The sequence below is a fragment of the Polistes dominula genome, unplaced genomic scaffold (assembly GCF_049000335.1).
Source record: "Polistes dominula isolate Pdom_NZ unplaced genomic scaffold, Pdom_raw_medaka contig_32, whole genome shotgun sequence".
Lineage (NCBI taxonomy): Eukaryota > Metazoa > Arthropoda > Insecta > Hymenoptera > Vespidae > Polistes > Polistes dominula.
The window spans coordinates 2,572,489-2,588,321 of record NW_028300880.1 but is presented as its reverse complement, the minus strand read 5'-3'; the positions used below and the strand labels follow the sequence as shown (position 1 = coordinate 2,588,321).

The window sequence follows — 15,833 nt, the reverse complement described above, 5'->3', positions numbered from 1 at the left end:
TTATTATATATAACTGTTATTATTTAATACGTCATAACAATTACTTTTTTTAGATTTTGTTTAAGAAATAATCATACGTTTTGGTTTTCTTTATATAATAATAATAATAATAATAATAATAATAATAATAATAATAATAATAATAATAATAATAATAATAATAATAATAATAATAATAATAATAATAATAATAATAATAATAATGATAATTAATAATAATAATTCTAATTGTGATTAGTATATTTTTTTTCTCAATCGATCTACGTGTAATTTCCATTTTGTGTGCGTTTTGTATGCGTCTTTTCATGTGTAGGTTAATTGTTCACTTTCATGGTATTTTTGTTCTTCCTTTTCCTTTTTTTTTTTTTTTTTGAAATTTTTATATAAATAATATAATATAATAATTAAATGTGAAGAAAGAGAGAAAAAAGAAGAAAAAAAGATAGAAGGAAAGTAAAGGAAGTTTGCTTCGTCATTTATTTATATATAAATCTATAAATAATAATTAATTAATTAATTAATTAATTACAAAAGAATGCATAAAAAATAAAAGAGAATGATCTTTTTGTATTTATTATACAAAGATTTATATGTGCATAAATATATTTATATATATATATATTATATATTTTTGTTTCTCACGTGCGCTAAATTAAAAAAAAAAAAAATTCACATTTGATTTTATTTGTTTTGCTAAAAGAAAAAAAAAAGAAAAATTTATTTATAATTTTATATATTTCCGTTAAAAAGATAGAAAACGTCGAGAAAATTTATCAACAAAAGTTGTAAATATTTGATATGATATTATTATTGATGATTTTGTTTAGTTTTTGTTTTTCACTTGACGTTTTATAATTTATGAAAAAAAAAAAATAATTAAATAATATATATAATTTTGTTTTATATGATAAAAAAAACTTTCTTGGAAATGAAAACTGGTGTGCGTGCGTGCGGGCGTGCGTGTACGAAGAGATCAATCAAAGTTAAGTTTTTTGTTTTTTGTTTTTTTTTATTTTAATTACTATGGCACAAATTATTCTATGTAATATGCGTTGTTGTATTTTGTCTTTATTATTATTATTATTATTATTATTATTATTATTATTATTATTATTATTATTATATTTAAAATACGAATGAAATAATTATATTAGACACAATAATAATAATAATAATAATAATTAAAAAGAAAATATGAAAATGAAGTATAAACGTTTAAACGAATATTTGCGATATTTGATGAAGATAAAAAGACAGCTGAGACAAAAACAAAAAATAAATAAATAAAATATTGTGTATTAAAGCTAATTAATGATATTATATATATATATACGGAGTACTAATTGTTCGAAACAATGCTTGTATGTATGTTGATGAAATGAAAGTCTCTCGCCAAATAGACATTTCCAATTTTTTACAATGCAAACACGCGAATTTAAAATAATAAAAATAATAACACAACAACAACAATTACACGATTAAAAAAAAAAAAAACATATAACGCAATTTATAACGCAAATTACCATGTGCTAACAAAAAACAATTTTGTTTTTTAAATTATCTTTCAATTAATTTCTCTCATCTTTTACTGTACAATCTTTGTCTGTACTGTTGCCTCTGATATGATGCAGTAACTAAAAAAAAAAAATTAAAAAAAGATATAAATATATACATAAATAATATTAACAAATGCCTAATTGTTTTATCTTAATTAAATAATTACCAATTATTAAAATGAAATAGTAGGCAAGGTGCGAGAATTACGAGGCTACAAAATGGGAAACAAAGAAAGTAAGACGACGCAGTATTAATCGCTGAGAACGAAGACGATCTGCAGAGACTTCTAAACCAGTTCGCTCGAACAGCAAACACAATGAACATGAAAATATCTGCAGAAAAAAACAAAATGCATGACAACGGCAAAAATCCCCATTAGATGCAAACTCGAAGTCGAGGGAAAAGTCATCCAACAAGTAGTGAGATTTAGATACCTCGGCATAGAAATCTCGGGATATGGAGATATCGAGGAGGAGGAGGAGGTGAGGGAACAAACAACAAAGGCAACAAGAGTAGCAGGGTGTCTGAACGACACAATATCGCGCAACAAGAACATCAGAACAGAAACAAAAGCTAGAATATACAAAACAACGATCAGACCTATTATGACATATTGCGCAGAAACACGACCTGATAGCGCAAAAATTAAACGCCTATTAGAGACGACAGAAATGAAGATACTCAGGAAGATCAGGAAGATCGCAAGAAAAACACTCCTGGACAAAGAAAGAAGCGAAAAAATAAGAAGAACATGCCAAACTGAGAATACCAACGAATAGGTGCTGGAGCGAAAAAAAAGAGTGGAATGCACACATAAGCAGAATGAGCGTAGATAGAATAGTCAGAGTAGCATGCGACAAATTTCCATTGGGCCATAGAGGACAGGGCAGACTTAGAAAACGTTGGAACGACAATTTGAATGCATAGGAGGCAAGATGACGAAGAATGAACAGGCGCCCCCGCCTAGCATAAATCAGGAAAAAGAAGAAGAAATAATTACAAATTGTGGTAGGTGTATTATTATTCTGCTTGTACAAAATAAAAATAAAAATAAAAAACAACAGGTAGGTATGTTCAAAATAAAATATTGTACGAAAAAAAATATATTAAATATTATGAATTAATGAAATAATTTTTGAACTGATAGATGTGTGTACAATTGTAAATAAAACAAAAATTACGCAAATACAAGTAGGTACACTAAACAACAACAAAAAATTATAAACAAAACTATGTTAAATATTATCTTGACGCAAATGTACAAAGTATTTTTTTTGTTTTGTTCTTTTTGTTTATTCATTATTCTTTTTTATTAAACATTCTTTATTTTCTTTCTTTTACTCTCTCTCTCTCTTTCTCTCTTTTTCCACTTTCTTTTCTCTCTCTTTCTTTCTACATATATATTTAAAACAGTTTACATATAAAATTCGTAAGAAAAAACTTAACATGTGGTGTACGTAGTTAGGCGCGTGTTTCTTTGGTTTTTTTCTTCTTTTCTAGCTAGATGCAAATATTAATTGATTAACGTATTATAAATTGTTGTTGAGAGACTATTAAATATTAACAATTGATTATATAAATTATTAATCATATTATTGTAATATTATTAGTATTTTTTTCATTTATATTTCTGTATAATTATGTCGTTGAAAAGACTCAAGTGAAGATCTGTAACAAATCCTACGGCGCAAGATCAGGACGGACAGTTTTTTTTACCGATTCGACTGATTTTTTTTCTTTTCTTTTATTTTATTTTTTTTTTCCTTTTTTTTCAATCTTCTCTTTTTTGACGCCCTTTTTTGACGCCCTTTTTTTAACGCCATTTTTTTTTTTTTAATATTTAGTATATACAAATTCTTTTTTATTTTTATAGTATTTGTTTTTTTTTTTCGTTAACAAAGTTTTATATAATTTAATTTGCAAATTTCTAATTAATTAAATATTCAATTCAATACACTCATTATTCATTCATTCATTTATTCGTTCATTCATTCATTATTTTTTTTTTTTTATCGAACGAGAATACTGATCAAAATCCATATTTTATCATTATTATAAAATATAGATAATATATATATATACGTGTATATATATATTATTTTTTAATAAATACGCATGATATAATTAATTAGATAATATTAAATAAATAATTAGCGAGATACATGGAATAAAAGTAAAAAAAAAAAATATTTAACAATTAATTGTAAGACAGAGATATATATATATATAAATATAAATAATTTAAATAATATGATAATTAAACAAAAAACGATTATCAGTACAAAAAATACGTAACAGATTATAAATTAACGATTGGAATTATTTGAACAAATAGAAAACACCTACTTCGTTCGAGGTGATTTTTTTTTTTTTACTTTTTTTTTTTTTAAGCCATCATTGCATTTTTTTGTTTTTTTTTTTTGTACTTACGACTATTATATCTTTGATTTAATTTATTATTTTTTTTTCTAACATTTTCTTATATGATTCGTTTTCCTGTTTTTGTTTTTGTTTTTTGTTTTTTTTTCTTGTTTGTTTTAATATTTTAATATTTTCTATTGAATTTTTATATTAAATTCATCTAATTGAGATTATCACGCGTCATATTTCTTCGAGAGTTTTATCCCTTAATAACCTAGCTTTTAATCCAAAGGGATGTAATTTGTTTCTTTTAACGTTCCTCTTACTTTCCAATTTCTTCCAAATTTCCTGTTCCATTTTTTCTTTCTTCAAACGTTGTTGTTCCTTCTTCCAAATATCCTACAAACAAAGAAACACATGAAATACTTTGACAATTTTATACTTTGACAAGGATTCAATGATACAAATACCTTGAAATCGTGACAGAAATTAAACCAAAGTGAAAAGAATTGATTAGGATCAGCCGTATCCAATGTTGCACCTTTAGGTACGAATTGATAAAATTGCATAACACTTTTAAATTTTTTCTTAGCTTTGATCAAAGCTTTATTCTCGTTTTCCAATTCTGTGGTTGCACTTGTAAAAAATGTATTCATGTTTTCTTTAAAAACATGAGCGTTAGGCGGATTAGATTCCATCACTGCGTCGTATTTTTTTTGACAAGCTAAAAATAAAATAAAAATAAATTGAAATAAAAGGAAACTATGTGAAAATGAATGTGCATCGTCGTACCTTTCAATTGATCGTCCAACCTTTGAAGTTCTTTGGTAATGTCTTCAAAATTGATCGTCGAAGCAGCTTTGATGTCAGCCGGCTCAGGTACAGGTAAAGGTAAAGGTTCGTCAAAATTACAATCCTTTTCCTGAGCCAATCTCGCTTTAACAATAAAATGTAACAAAGTAATACCGGGTACTTTAGATTTAACATCTTTCAATTTGTCAAGTATTTCCAAATGAAAACCATCTGCCTGTCCTCTCATCATGTTACCACCGTTCATATAATTTCCCAATGTTAATATCAATGCCATCACCTTTTTCAACGAATTAGAATTGTTCAGGTAATCACAAATCGTCTTTAAATTCGTCAATTTACTCGAAACTGATGATATGGCGTCCTGAAATTCCGATTGGAATACCAAACATGCCATTCTTTCACTGAAATGATCTATTCCTGCTAATCGTTTTAAAAATAATTCTGGACGATCCAATGGGACCTCAGGATTTGATTTTTCATGTTCTAATATCTCCTCCAATTCTTTTTGCGTTGCTCTCTACAAAAAAAAAAAAAAAAAAAAAAAACAAACAAAGAAAAGTACATAAGATTTGGTTAAGAAAGACAATTTTCATTTTAAAAATGGATACTAACCACTTCATAAATTTGTTGAAGAGATTCAAGACCAATCACGCTAGTGTCCAAATTGTAAACAGCATTTTCAACTTCAGTAAAATCAATATGCAAACTTTTTTCCAAAATCCCAACAGTTTTCGATCGTTTTGAATCCAAAATCTTAGCAGGTTGTATTTTTGATGGTTTCTTAACAACATTGTCTCCTTTTTTGGTAAGTTTACGTTCGGTTACTTGACGTGAGAATAAATTAGTAAATTCGGTGATATCTAAATCCTTTTCTTCTTCTAATTCCGCCCAAAAAGATGTCTATTCAAATTAATTTGAATAAATGAATGTGTAATAATTAGAAAGTAATCATTGAAGATTCAAATCATTGATTTACCGTAGATGATTTTCCTACACTGGGAGCAGCCATTGGTGCTATAATCCTTGTCCAATATAATGGTTTCATCGGTACAACAGGATTCAAAGGTTGTTTCCTCAATGCTGAAAAATAATATAGATAAATGGTTTTAAATATTTTCAATGTATCATTTATAAAATAATTTCTTATTACTTACTCGATCTGCTGGGAGGATTCCAGCCTCCAATAGGAGGAGCAGGTAAAGGAGTTGGAGTAGAAGCGAATGGTGGTGGAGGTGGTGGTGGTCCTGATGCATTTGAGCCAGGACCTGCTCCCGTGATCGAGGTAGAAAATAGAGGAGGTGGCGGTGGTGGTCCAGTCATACCTGGCATTGGTGGTGGTGGTGGCCCAACTATTCCAGGCATTGCTGGGGGTGGTGGTGGTGGTTGTGATCCAATTATTCCAGGCATTGGTGGAGGTGGTGGTCCGGATGATCCTGGCATTGGGGGTGGTGGTGGTGGCCCAAATGTTCCTGGCATTGGTGGAGGAAGTGGTGGAGGTGGTGGTCCAGCCATTCCTGGGATTGATGGAGGAAGTGGTGGAGGTGGTGGTGGTCCAGTCATTCCTGGCATTGGTGGTGGTGGAGGAGGAGGTGGTGCTGATATTGGTCCTGAAATTCCTGGCATTGGTGGTGGTGGTGGTGGTGGTGGTGGATGTGATGAAGATAATGAACTCTGTCCTGATAGCTCTGGCATTGGGGGTGGTAGGGGTGGTGGTACTTGTGATTGTTGTGAAAATTGTGCTTGTTCAGTACCTGGCATAGGAGGAGGTGGAGGAATGCACAAAGTTTGTAAATCCAACGATGATGGTGGTGATGGTAATGGTGGTGATATACACGATACTAATAATGCTGGAACTTGTCTCGATTCGGAATGAATAGTTGATTCGGTCACTATCGAAATTAACGGTGATTGCAATGGTGGGAGAGGAGGAGGAGGCGGTGGGGGAGGAGGTGGTGGGGGCGGAGTCGGGGTAGGAAAACATTTCTGCGAAATATCTTCTTCCACTTTTTTATCCACCAAATTCCTCATTTCGTCAATACTTTCATCAGAAATCTTTACTTCAGATATTTCGTTTACGATTTCTCCGTTCTCGGTTGGAAACAAATTATTATCTTGAATATTAATGTCTTCGTTAGTCGGTGAAAGTGATTTTTGAGTGGACATTTGAACCTTTGATTTTTCATCTTCCAATAACATACGTAAATTCCTTATTTCCGGTTCTTCTTTGGATTGAATCGATTTTTTGGACAAAATAGATTTGTTAGATAATATTGGTGAATTTTCGAGTGATACAACGGTAATTCTTTCACCATCGCTGATACTCGTAGCTTGCGATGCACTTTTGTAATCGTTTGATGAAGGTGAACTTGCACTTGTAACGCTACTTGGTGATACACTTTTGGGTGAAGTTTGTACACACTTGTCCTGTGCCATCGTTGTAACAGCATCCTTATTAATTTTTTTCAATCTTTCTATCTCTTTTCTCAATTCGATCAATTCCTTTTCCAATTGTTGTACGTTATCGTTGCTTGTTTTAGATTTTTTCAATGATTCCGTAAAATACGATGATGATGATGATGACTGTGACGTATTATTATCGAATTGATTTCGATAATTACTCAATGATACCTGAAGCAAATTTGTTATACCGTTAGTCGACGACATATTTGAATTGTTCCAATTATATTTCTAATCTTGAATAAAAGTGGAACGAATTATAATAAGAAAAGGTTAAATGTCACGATGACTAAGTTGCCAGATTACAAATCTCACATTGTCTTGAATTTGTTAACGATTCAAATCAAACAAATACAATCGACGATGAATCAAAAGTTTCATCATTTGACGTATCTGTTTGTCAGCTGTCAGGTGAGACATCTTATCTCAATGTTTTATTATTAATAATAATCTTATTTTAATATTGTTTAATACATTGATCCTTACCGTTTGTGGTATGTTACTTGTGCTATTATCTTTGTCTGTCAATGTTCGAAGTAAACCTGTCGATACCAAACGAGTATAAAATGCCAACTCGAGTTTTTCACGTTCTGCATCTGTCAATTGTGATTTTAAATGTTCTGGTAACTCCGACGTCAATACTTCTATCAAACGTAATCCTATAAAATGAAAATAAGAAAATACTTTTGATAAACTTGATAATGATAACAATGATTTTTTTTTTATATACTTAATTTTTGTATTTATTTATAAAAAAAAAGATATCTAGAAAGAAATATAATAGTTAAGAAAAAATTCTATATAAAACCGGTTATCACATTGTGCACGTGAACATAAGCTAGCAAAGCTTATCGTTTAGGTCTTCTTTCTCTTCTTTCTCTTTTTCTCTTATGAATTATTATCTTTGGTATTGTAAAATTCAAAAATGTCTTTTTTTTCTTCACGTAATTGTATTATCTTTTGAAACGTGAGAAATATATAAAGGTTTATTATGATTACTATTATTTCATTGAAATAAAATGAAAAGTGTGTCCTATATGAGAGTTTGTTTAATCAACATTACAAACCTAATCGTTCTTTTTTAAATTCAGACAAATCCAACGTTCTTGACATTAATATTCGTTGTCAGTTAAATGTCATTTACAAATGTGAAAAAATAAAATAAAAAATTAAATTAAAAAAATGGCGAGAGGCACAGCATTTTCTTGTCACTCAGCCAACTTGTCAACGTTAACAATAAAATATTCTGCAATGAAACTTATTTTTTTGTCTTGACAATTTTTTTTTTTTTGATATCACAACGACGGTTTTAACAATCGACCGAATTCTGATAGAAAACTAAAAAGAGGTTTTACACGCGAGAAATAATATCTTTGTGTGTTTGATGATGTCGTTGTTTCTTATCAGCGCAAACGCCTTTGATTTCCATTATCGTACAACACATTTTTAAAATGATTTACGCCTCTCGAATGTTCTTGTTTTCTCAATAAAAAATTCTTATTTTTTTTAAATTATACAAAAACAATAATTCTTTTCTGTTTTATTTCGATCATTTAAACAGGATTAACATAATAAACGATAAATTAAAAATAATTAAATATTTTGAGTATTTTATGTAAACTCATTCGTCAATAATAACCCATATACGAATTTTTTTATGCAAAAAATAAAAAAACTCATATGAATAACCTACCAATTCCCATACAAGGGTTGCACGATACTATGAACAAATTTATGCGAAAGAATATTCACAAAAAAACTTAATTCATTTAATTAATTTAAATATATATTAATATTATATTAAAATAAATTAATTAATTTAACGATAAATTAAGAATAATTAAATATTTTAAATATTTTATATAAACCCATTTATCAATACTAACCCATATACGAATTTTTTTATGCAAAAAATAAAAAAACTCATATGAACAACCTACTAATCCCTATACAAGGGTTGCGCGATACTACGAAGTGTTATGATACTCGAAAAAATGATGATATTAATTAATTTTGAATCATTTTTTTGGATTAAATTATATTAAACACATATTTTATTAATTAAAACTCACCTTCAAATTTACTATAAAGGCCATAATCGAGTTTACGTGGTATAACTTTGGAATTATCGTTGATTTTGGATTCAAGACTAGCACGATCCAAAACCAAATTAGCAACTCTTCGTAATACTTGACTTTCAGGTGAAGTTTCGTACATTGTGTGTCTTCTATGTGGTGTCTTTCTCATATCACTAATAGCAGGTGATGGTGAAATATCTGCAAACAAAATATAAATTATCATATAATTTAATGATATATTTGAAAATATGAAAATAAGATAATAATCGTACTTTCGCAAGGTAACAAAATAATGACTCGTCGAAAAAAAAACCGTCATTGAAAAGATAAAAAAAGTACAATATTATATATATATATATATGTATATACATTTTTTTTTTAAAAGTACTTTAAGATTAATCAAATATTTATGTCAGAGTTGCGATAAGAATGATATAAGGTAGCAAATAATCTATAATCTTAAACTTTCTTTTTCATTTCTTTGAAATCTAATCAAAAGTAAATAAATAAATTAATCGATATTCTTACTTAATTGAGATGGTGTAGGTGGTAATTGAATTTTTTTGTGCCTTAAAACAGAAAAAGGTGATCTTTTCTCGCTCAGATCATCCCTTAAGTTGATCGAAGCAATTAATGTATCGGTTGAAGATGGTGTTTTAGGAACACATTGAGTTTTCATGGATAATGGTACTTCTTCTGTATCGGTAAATAAACTGTCACTGGAAGATTCCTGACTGAGCGGTGCAGATATCTCGGCAACTAGCAAACCTTTATTGGCTAAACGCCAAGAGTCGGTGACCAACAAGGTAGATGAGGGATTCGTTAGATTAACAGGGGTTGTGTTAGCATCAATAATCGTTTCTTTCGTAATCGATGTTGTTCCATTGATAACAATAGACGTTCTATTAGGTGTTTCATCGATCATTTTATTCTCAACATCTTTACAAATAATATTTGATGATGATTCCTCACGACATTGTAATTTCAAATTTGATTTCTCATCAGGCGTTGTCTTAATGACCTAAAGAATACAATATTTTTTTAAAAAATAGATTAATTAATTAAGTTAAATAAAAAAATAAATATTTGAACATTGTAACCAACCTTTTCGAAGGTTGTCGTCACCGGTGGTTTAGGTGCTTGTCTTTTAACAGGTGTTTGTAATTTTTCAATAGATGATTTAGAAAAATGTTGCGTGTTAATATTACTTTTACCGATTTCATAACTGGTAACATCTTCTAAACTTTTTGAACTTTTTTTAACATTAATTATCTCAGGAAATTCCGGATTGTCGATAGTAGGATACGTTACATTAGCATTGTCCTTTACCTTCTTAACTTTCTTTTTACCATCACTTTGTAAATTACCCATTAAATTACGGATAGTCGTTACCGAGGATGCTGCGTTTTCCCCGTATAATGATCTCAATGATTCTATCCAACGTCGAGAAAAGTCGCGCAGCTTCGGCGCCCAAGGCCGCGCCTGTTGTGCCGCGACTGCGTCCTCAGGTCGATGCATTTTTACCCCCGGGTACCTGCTTTGCTTCTCTTGTCCGCGTCCGGTCGATAATCAGACAATGAATTTCGAATTCCTCTTATTATTCTATTTTTCTGTGTTATTTTAAAACAATTATCTTTTTTTCTCTCTCGAAGAAAAAGAAGAAGAAAAACAGGAATTAACATAAACAAATTAAACGAATACAAACGAAAATAACAAAGAAGAGGATCACCATAAGTGGACTAATTATTTTTTTTTCATACTTGATCTTTAGATTTTTTTTATTATTATTATTATTTTTTTTTTTTTTTTAGTGTATGTGTGTGAGAGAGAGAGGTAATTTTTTTATGTAAAAATCTAAGTGAAACAATAAGATCCTCTCTTTTGTTTCTTCTTTTTTTTTATTTTCATCGATTTGGTGGTTGATTATCATCGGATATTGTCACTGGTACGTTGCACTGTGTGTTCTTTCATTAACAACAACGATGTTTTATTATTTATTGATAAATTTGTTGATATTTTTATTAAACACATGATCAATTATTTGAATTATTAATTGTTTCTTTTTTTTCTTTGTTTTATACGAATTATCCGAATACATTTGAACAGATTTTCGAATAGTTTTTCACTGTTACATTTAATCAACTCATTTCGTTAGTATATTCTGACGCATTTTATATATCCTTCGAAGGATATGTAAATAAGAACGGTCATAGGAAATTTTGTCTAATTTGTTTGGTTTTGTTTTGTTTTCTTTCCTTTTGTTTTGTTTTCCTTTTCTTATCCTTTCAATATTGTGTCTTTTATTCCAATTTAATCAAAACGATTTACACACCATCATTGTAATTTAAAAACCTAATTTAATTATACGAATAATTATTGAATTTATATTTTGATATATATTTTTTAATTTTTTTTTATATAAAAATAGTTAAAAACTCACCATTTACTTGATTACATTTTCTTCATTTTGACATCAACAACAAATCCAATTCCTGTATGTATGATTTGACCAATATTCCTGTTTCTTGATATATTCTATTTGTTAAATTATTATAGTATTACAAGGACACTACGATGAATCTGTCATTTCAATCGTTTATCCTCCTTCCGGTTAATTACTTCGAATAATTTACTTCTTCCTTTTATTCGTACGCGTATGCAATTGATTTAACATACTTGTTCCGCACACACACACATACACTACACTTTCTATTATTATTCTTCGGTTGTCAGTATCGTAGGAAAAAATCGAAACACTATTCATTTTTTATAATACTAACAAACGCTGTACACGTGTACGAAACTATTGCACATTTCCAAGGGTTGTTTCTTCTTTTTTTTTATTCAAGTAATCTCGTATTGTTTTATTCGTGATCGATTTAAAGGATTTAATTTTAATTTGAAAAAATCATAAGTATATTTTAACACATATTTCTCAATCATTTTTATTCTTCTTGTATATTTCATTTTGTTAATTTAATTTACACTGAACTTTTTTTTTCTTTAATCGTTTATGTAATAAATTAATTTAATTTAGTTTAGGAAATATATTATTTTTTTCTTTTTACACAATCACTATTATTATGATTATTTTTTATTATTACGTAGTAGCACTTTTTAGATAATTATTAAATGTATTATATATTGATTTATATAATTATAAACATTAACATTTAATAAAAAACATGATATTTTATTCGATCCGCGCGAGACAGCACATATATACTTGTTCACGTCAGATTCACTACTGTCGTATCGCTGATAGATCTTACAGCGCATGCGCCTATAATCGAATATCGTATCTCGAGATTCGATTATTGCTAGTGATAAGCGGCAAAATTAAAATTCCAAATCCGATCATTACACGAAAAGATTCGAATAATAGAAATAATATTGTAATTAATAAATTAATATACAATTAAAACAAATTATTTTATTTCTATTAATAATATAATTATCTAGTTAAATCGATAAAATTCGATAGAGAATTAAAATAGAAAATATTATATCAATTGAGATATTATTGTAATTCGATTATCGTACGTGCGCTGTAGAAACAATATTCACCACTAGGTTGCGCATACGTTTGGTCACCTGATCAAATATGTCAACTCAACGGAAAGTGTACCGCGAATTGTTTTTTACCTTGTTTAAGTGGTGAGTTCCATTTGTTATATTAAAAAATAATTATTTTAATAATGATTAGATCATTTGAATATGTTTATTATCGATATTTTTAATCATCTAATTTATTTGTTCGCATTTATTTCAGTGATATTGATATGTGTAAAGTATAAATATATATGTATATACATCAATCAATAAACTAACCTTTTTAATTAGTATACACATATCATATCTAAATCAAAGGATGAGTAGATCAACAGATTGGGACGTAGAACAATATAAAACGGAGCACGAATGCGACGAGCATTGGGAATTAAGACGTAAATTTTTAATAACTCATAAGGATAAGTTTCCAGAAGACGAATTACTATGTTTAGCTCAAGTCTTTACCAATGTAGAGATTTTAGGTTGCAGGTATTATTCTGTTACTTTTTTCCTCTGATGTATAGATTTTAGATTGAAATATTTGATTATAATTAAAATTTTATAGATATCCTAAAGAAACTATGAATTTGATAGCAGAGTTAGCTCAAGATATTGTATGCGAATATAGGGAAAGAAAGAAAAATAAATTACAGAGAACATTTGTCAAAGCATCAGATGCTGCCCGTACTAAGGCACAAGGTACATCCAAAGTTCAAGGTACATCAACAATATTTTTATATTTTTATAATTTTATATTTTTTAAATATGTTAATATATTCATATATACAGAGTATTTCATAATATGTGAAATAATAATAAACAGATGAAACAGGAATGATGAGAAAAGGTCATACAAACATGTGCCATATTTTGTCTTATTTCAAAGTTCTAGTTATTTTTGTATTTTGATAATATCCACAATAGCTTATCTTTAAAAAATGAATAACTTTGAAATTAGTCAAATAAAACACATGTTATGTATTCTGTATATATGCATAAACATTTTGTATGTATAATAATCTAATAGTTTACATTTATGTGATCAAATATAGCTTAAAGTTATAGGATTTAATAATCCATTATCAGGTAGTAGCACGGAGAAGATGGAGACAAGTACAAATGATTCGAGTTCAATTACAAATAAAAACAAGACAGAAAACAAGACAGAAAACAAGATAGAAAACAAGGTAGAAAACAAAATAGAAAACAAGATAGAAAACAAGATAGAAAATGTACCTGCTAAAAAAAATAAACCGGACACGTCTCCGTTTGGAGATATGGTATTAGTCGAAAGACCTGGTGATTTACCACAAACTATACTTTCCTGTTCTGTCAATCTTACCGGTGGAAATATTCAATGGAAAATAAATAAAGCACATATGAACAAATGGCAAGTATATTAATTTGAAATAATTGATAATTAAATAAAAATTAGATTTGTTTTATTAATAATGTAAATTTATGTGTGTTATAGGCAATGCGTTATTTTAATTAATGATAAAGAAGTCACAGATTGTTTTGGTACAAATCCAAAACATGCCAAAAAAGAAGCATCGGTCAAAGCATTACAAGAATTACAAAAATATTATTATACTATCAAGGTAAATTTTGTTTTAATATTATATATCTATATTTCAATAATTCAATATAAAATATTCATCGATGTATTTATTTATAGGTTAAGAATAATTTTATTGAAGAATCTTGCGTGACGACAACGACAATGCTGCAGCAAAATACTACATCAACACCACAAGAATCCGTTTCTGATTCCATTTCTGATGACAACATTGGTAAGAAGTTAATGAGACTTATGGGTTGGACTGGAGGAGGACTTGGAAAATCTCAGCAAGGAATTATCGAGCCAGTTATGTAAGCACATAATTTTTATTACATTAAATTACTTTGATCAAAGACAAATATTTAAAAAAAAAATATACATTTATACAAATTTACAGTGTTAAACAACAAGTTAGTCGAGATGGTTTAGGATTGAAAGTTAAATCAACAAATCTACGCGAATTTGAATTTAAGTGTAGAGAAATATTGAAAAAATATCAATCGGGTGATTTAAAAACTGATTTAGTATTCTCTCCAGAATTCTCCAACGAAGAAAGAATGGTAATACACAAGTAAGTATTTAACATTTATTAAATGAATTCTTATGTTTGTTATCTCAACATAAGAATTTTCTATAATTAGAAGAATCGATATTTAATAAATTATTCTTGCAGACTTGCACGACAAATGGGCCTAAAATCTCATAGTTATGGTTCGAAAGAGCAAAGAAAATTAGTCATATCTCGTAAAATTGATTTAAGGGATTTAGTTATCGAATTGGAAAGTATTGGTGGGAGCACAGACAAATACGAGCTTATAAAACCAAATTCCGTTTAGGACCAATATTATAAATATATATATATATATTACCTTTCGCACTACTACAACATGTGAGATTCGTGTCCAAACTTTGTCTCAAACGATAAGCATGGAATACAGCACTAACTTTGATATGCAAGTGTTAAATCATCGTGCAAGAAGTTAACAAGAGATTTTCCAGTCTTATAGAAGCAATATTAAATGACATTGATATACTTGTAGGTATATTACAATTATAAGTTTTAGCACAAAAAAGTAAAAAAAAAAAAGTAAAAAAAAAATACAAAAGACATAGCGTTCTCCTCCATATATCATCGAGTATTTAGATCGTTCATCGTTGTGTTGCATTTTCAGGAGCAGTAATCGTTAATATTTTTATAAAAGACTATTGTACAAAAGATGTCATATTTATATGTACGCATTAACATCATATATGTCATGATAATGCGACAATTATTTTGAATATATATATCTCTCCCTTTCTTTCATTAAAAAAAAAAAAAAAAGAAAAAAAAAGAAAAATTACTTCAACACAAAATAAATTTAGGAAATGAATTTAACGTGTAAATAATTCGTCTTACATATATACACATATACACACGCATATATATATATATATATACAGTATATATATTA

At 28.4% G+C, this 15,833-nt stretch overlaps 2 protein-coding genes across 4 annotated transcripts; one reads left to right on the top strand and one right to left on the bottom strand.

Annotated features, from left to right (window-relative positions):
* Positions 1 to 349: 349 nt before the first annotated feature.
* On the bottom strand, positions 350 to 10,786 carry LOC107066695 (uncharacterized). Its single transcript, XM_015321567.2, is given in 11 exon segments — positions 350 to 4,179; positions 4,181 to 4,317; positions 4,389 to 4,642; positions 4,711 to 5,248; positions 5,344 to 5,631; positions 5,708 to 5,811; positions 5,886 to 7,359; positions 7,675 to 7,847; positions 9,261 to 9,464; positions 9,795 to 10,287; positions 10,371 to 10,786. Coding segments are annotated over 11 exon segments (4,107 nt in total). The 5' UTR covers positions 10,785 to 10,786; the 3' UTR covers positions 350 to 4,151.
* A 2,053-nt stretch (positions 10,787 to 12,839) lies between these two features.
* LOC107066696 (NF-kappa-B-repressing factor) lies at positions 12,840 to 15,719 on the top strand. 3 transcript variants are annotated; one of them, XR_016177529.1, is made up of 9 exons: positions 12,840 to 12,923; positions 13,039 to 13,307; positions 13,384 to 13,535; positions 13,905 to 14,208; positions 14,293 to 14,419; positions 14,497 to 14,690; positions 14,777 to 14,950; positions 15,053 to 15,415; positions 15,552 to 15,719. XR_016177529.1 is itself a non-coding variant. In XM_089175284.1 (8 exons), the coding sequence occupies exons 2-8, from the start codon at positions 13,138 to 13,140 to the stop codon at positions 15,213 to 15,215; spliced, it is 1,284 nt and encodes a 427-aa protein (XP_089031410.1). In that variant the 5' UTR covers positions 12,840 to 12,923; positions 13,039 to 13,137; the 3' UTR covers positions 15,216 to 15,719. The 3 variants fall into 3 exon arrangements, 2 of the variants coding, with proteins under 2 accessions (XP_089031410.1, XP_015177057.2); XM_089175284.1 differs by having other exon boundaries at positions 15,053 to 15,719; XM_015321571.2 differs by lacking the exon at positions 12,840 to 12,923 and having other exon boundaries at positions 13,167 to 13,307; positions 13,871 to 14,208; positions 15,053 to 15,719.
* Positions 15,720 to 15,833: the final 114 nt, after the last annotated feature.

Coding starts and splice junctions, on each gene's coding strand:
- LOC107066696 (XM_089175284.1), top strand. CDS start 13,138: ATGAGTAGATCAACAGATTGGGACGTAGAACAATATAAAACGGAGCAC. Junction 14,209..14,292: donor AAAGCACATATGAACAAATG/GCAAGTATATTA, acceptor TGTGTGTTATAG/GCAATGCGTTATTTTAATTA. Junction 14,951..15,052: donor GAAAGAATGGTAATACACAA/GTAAGTATTTAA, acceptor TTATTCTTGCAG/ACTTGCACGACAAATGGGCC.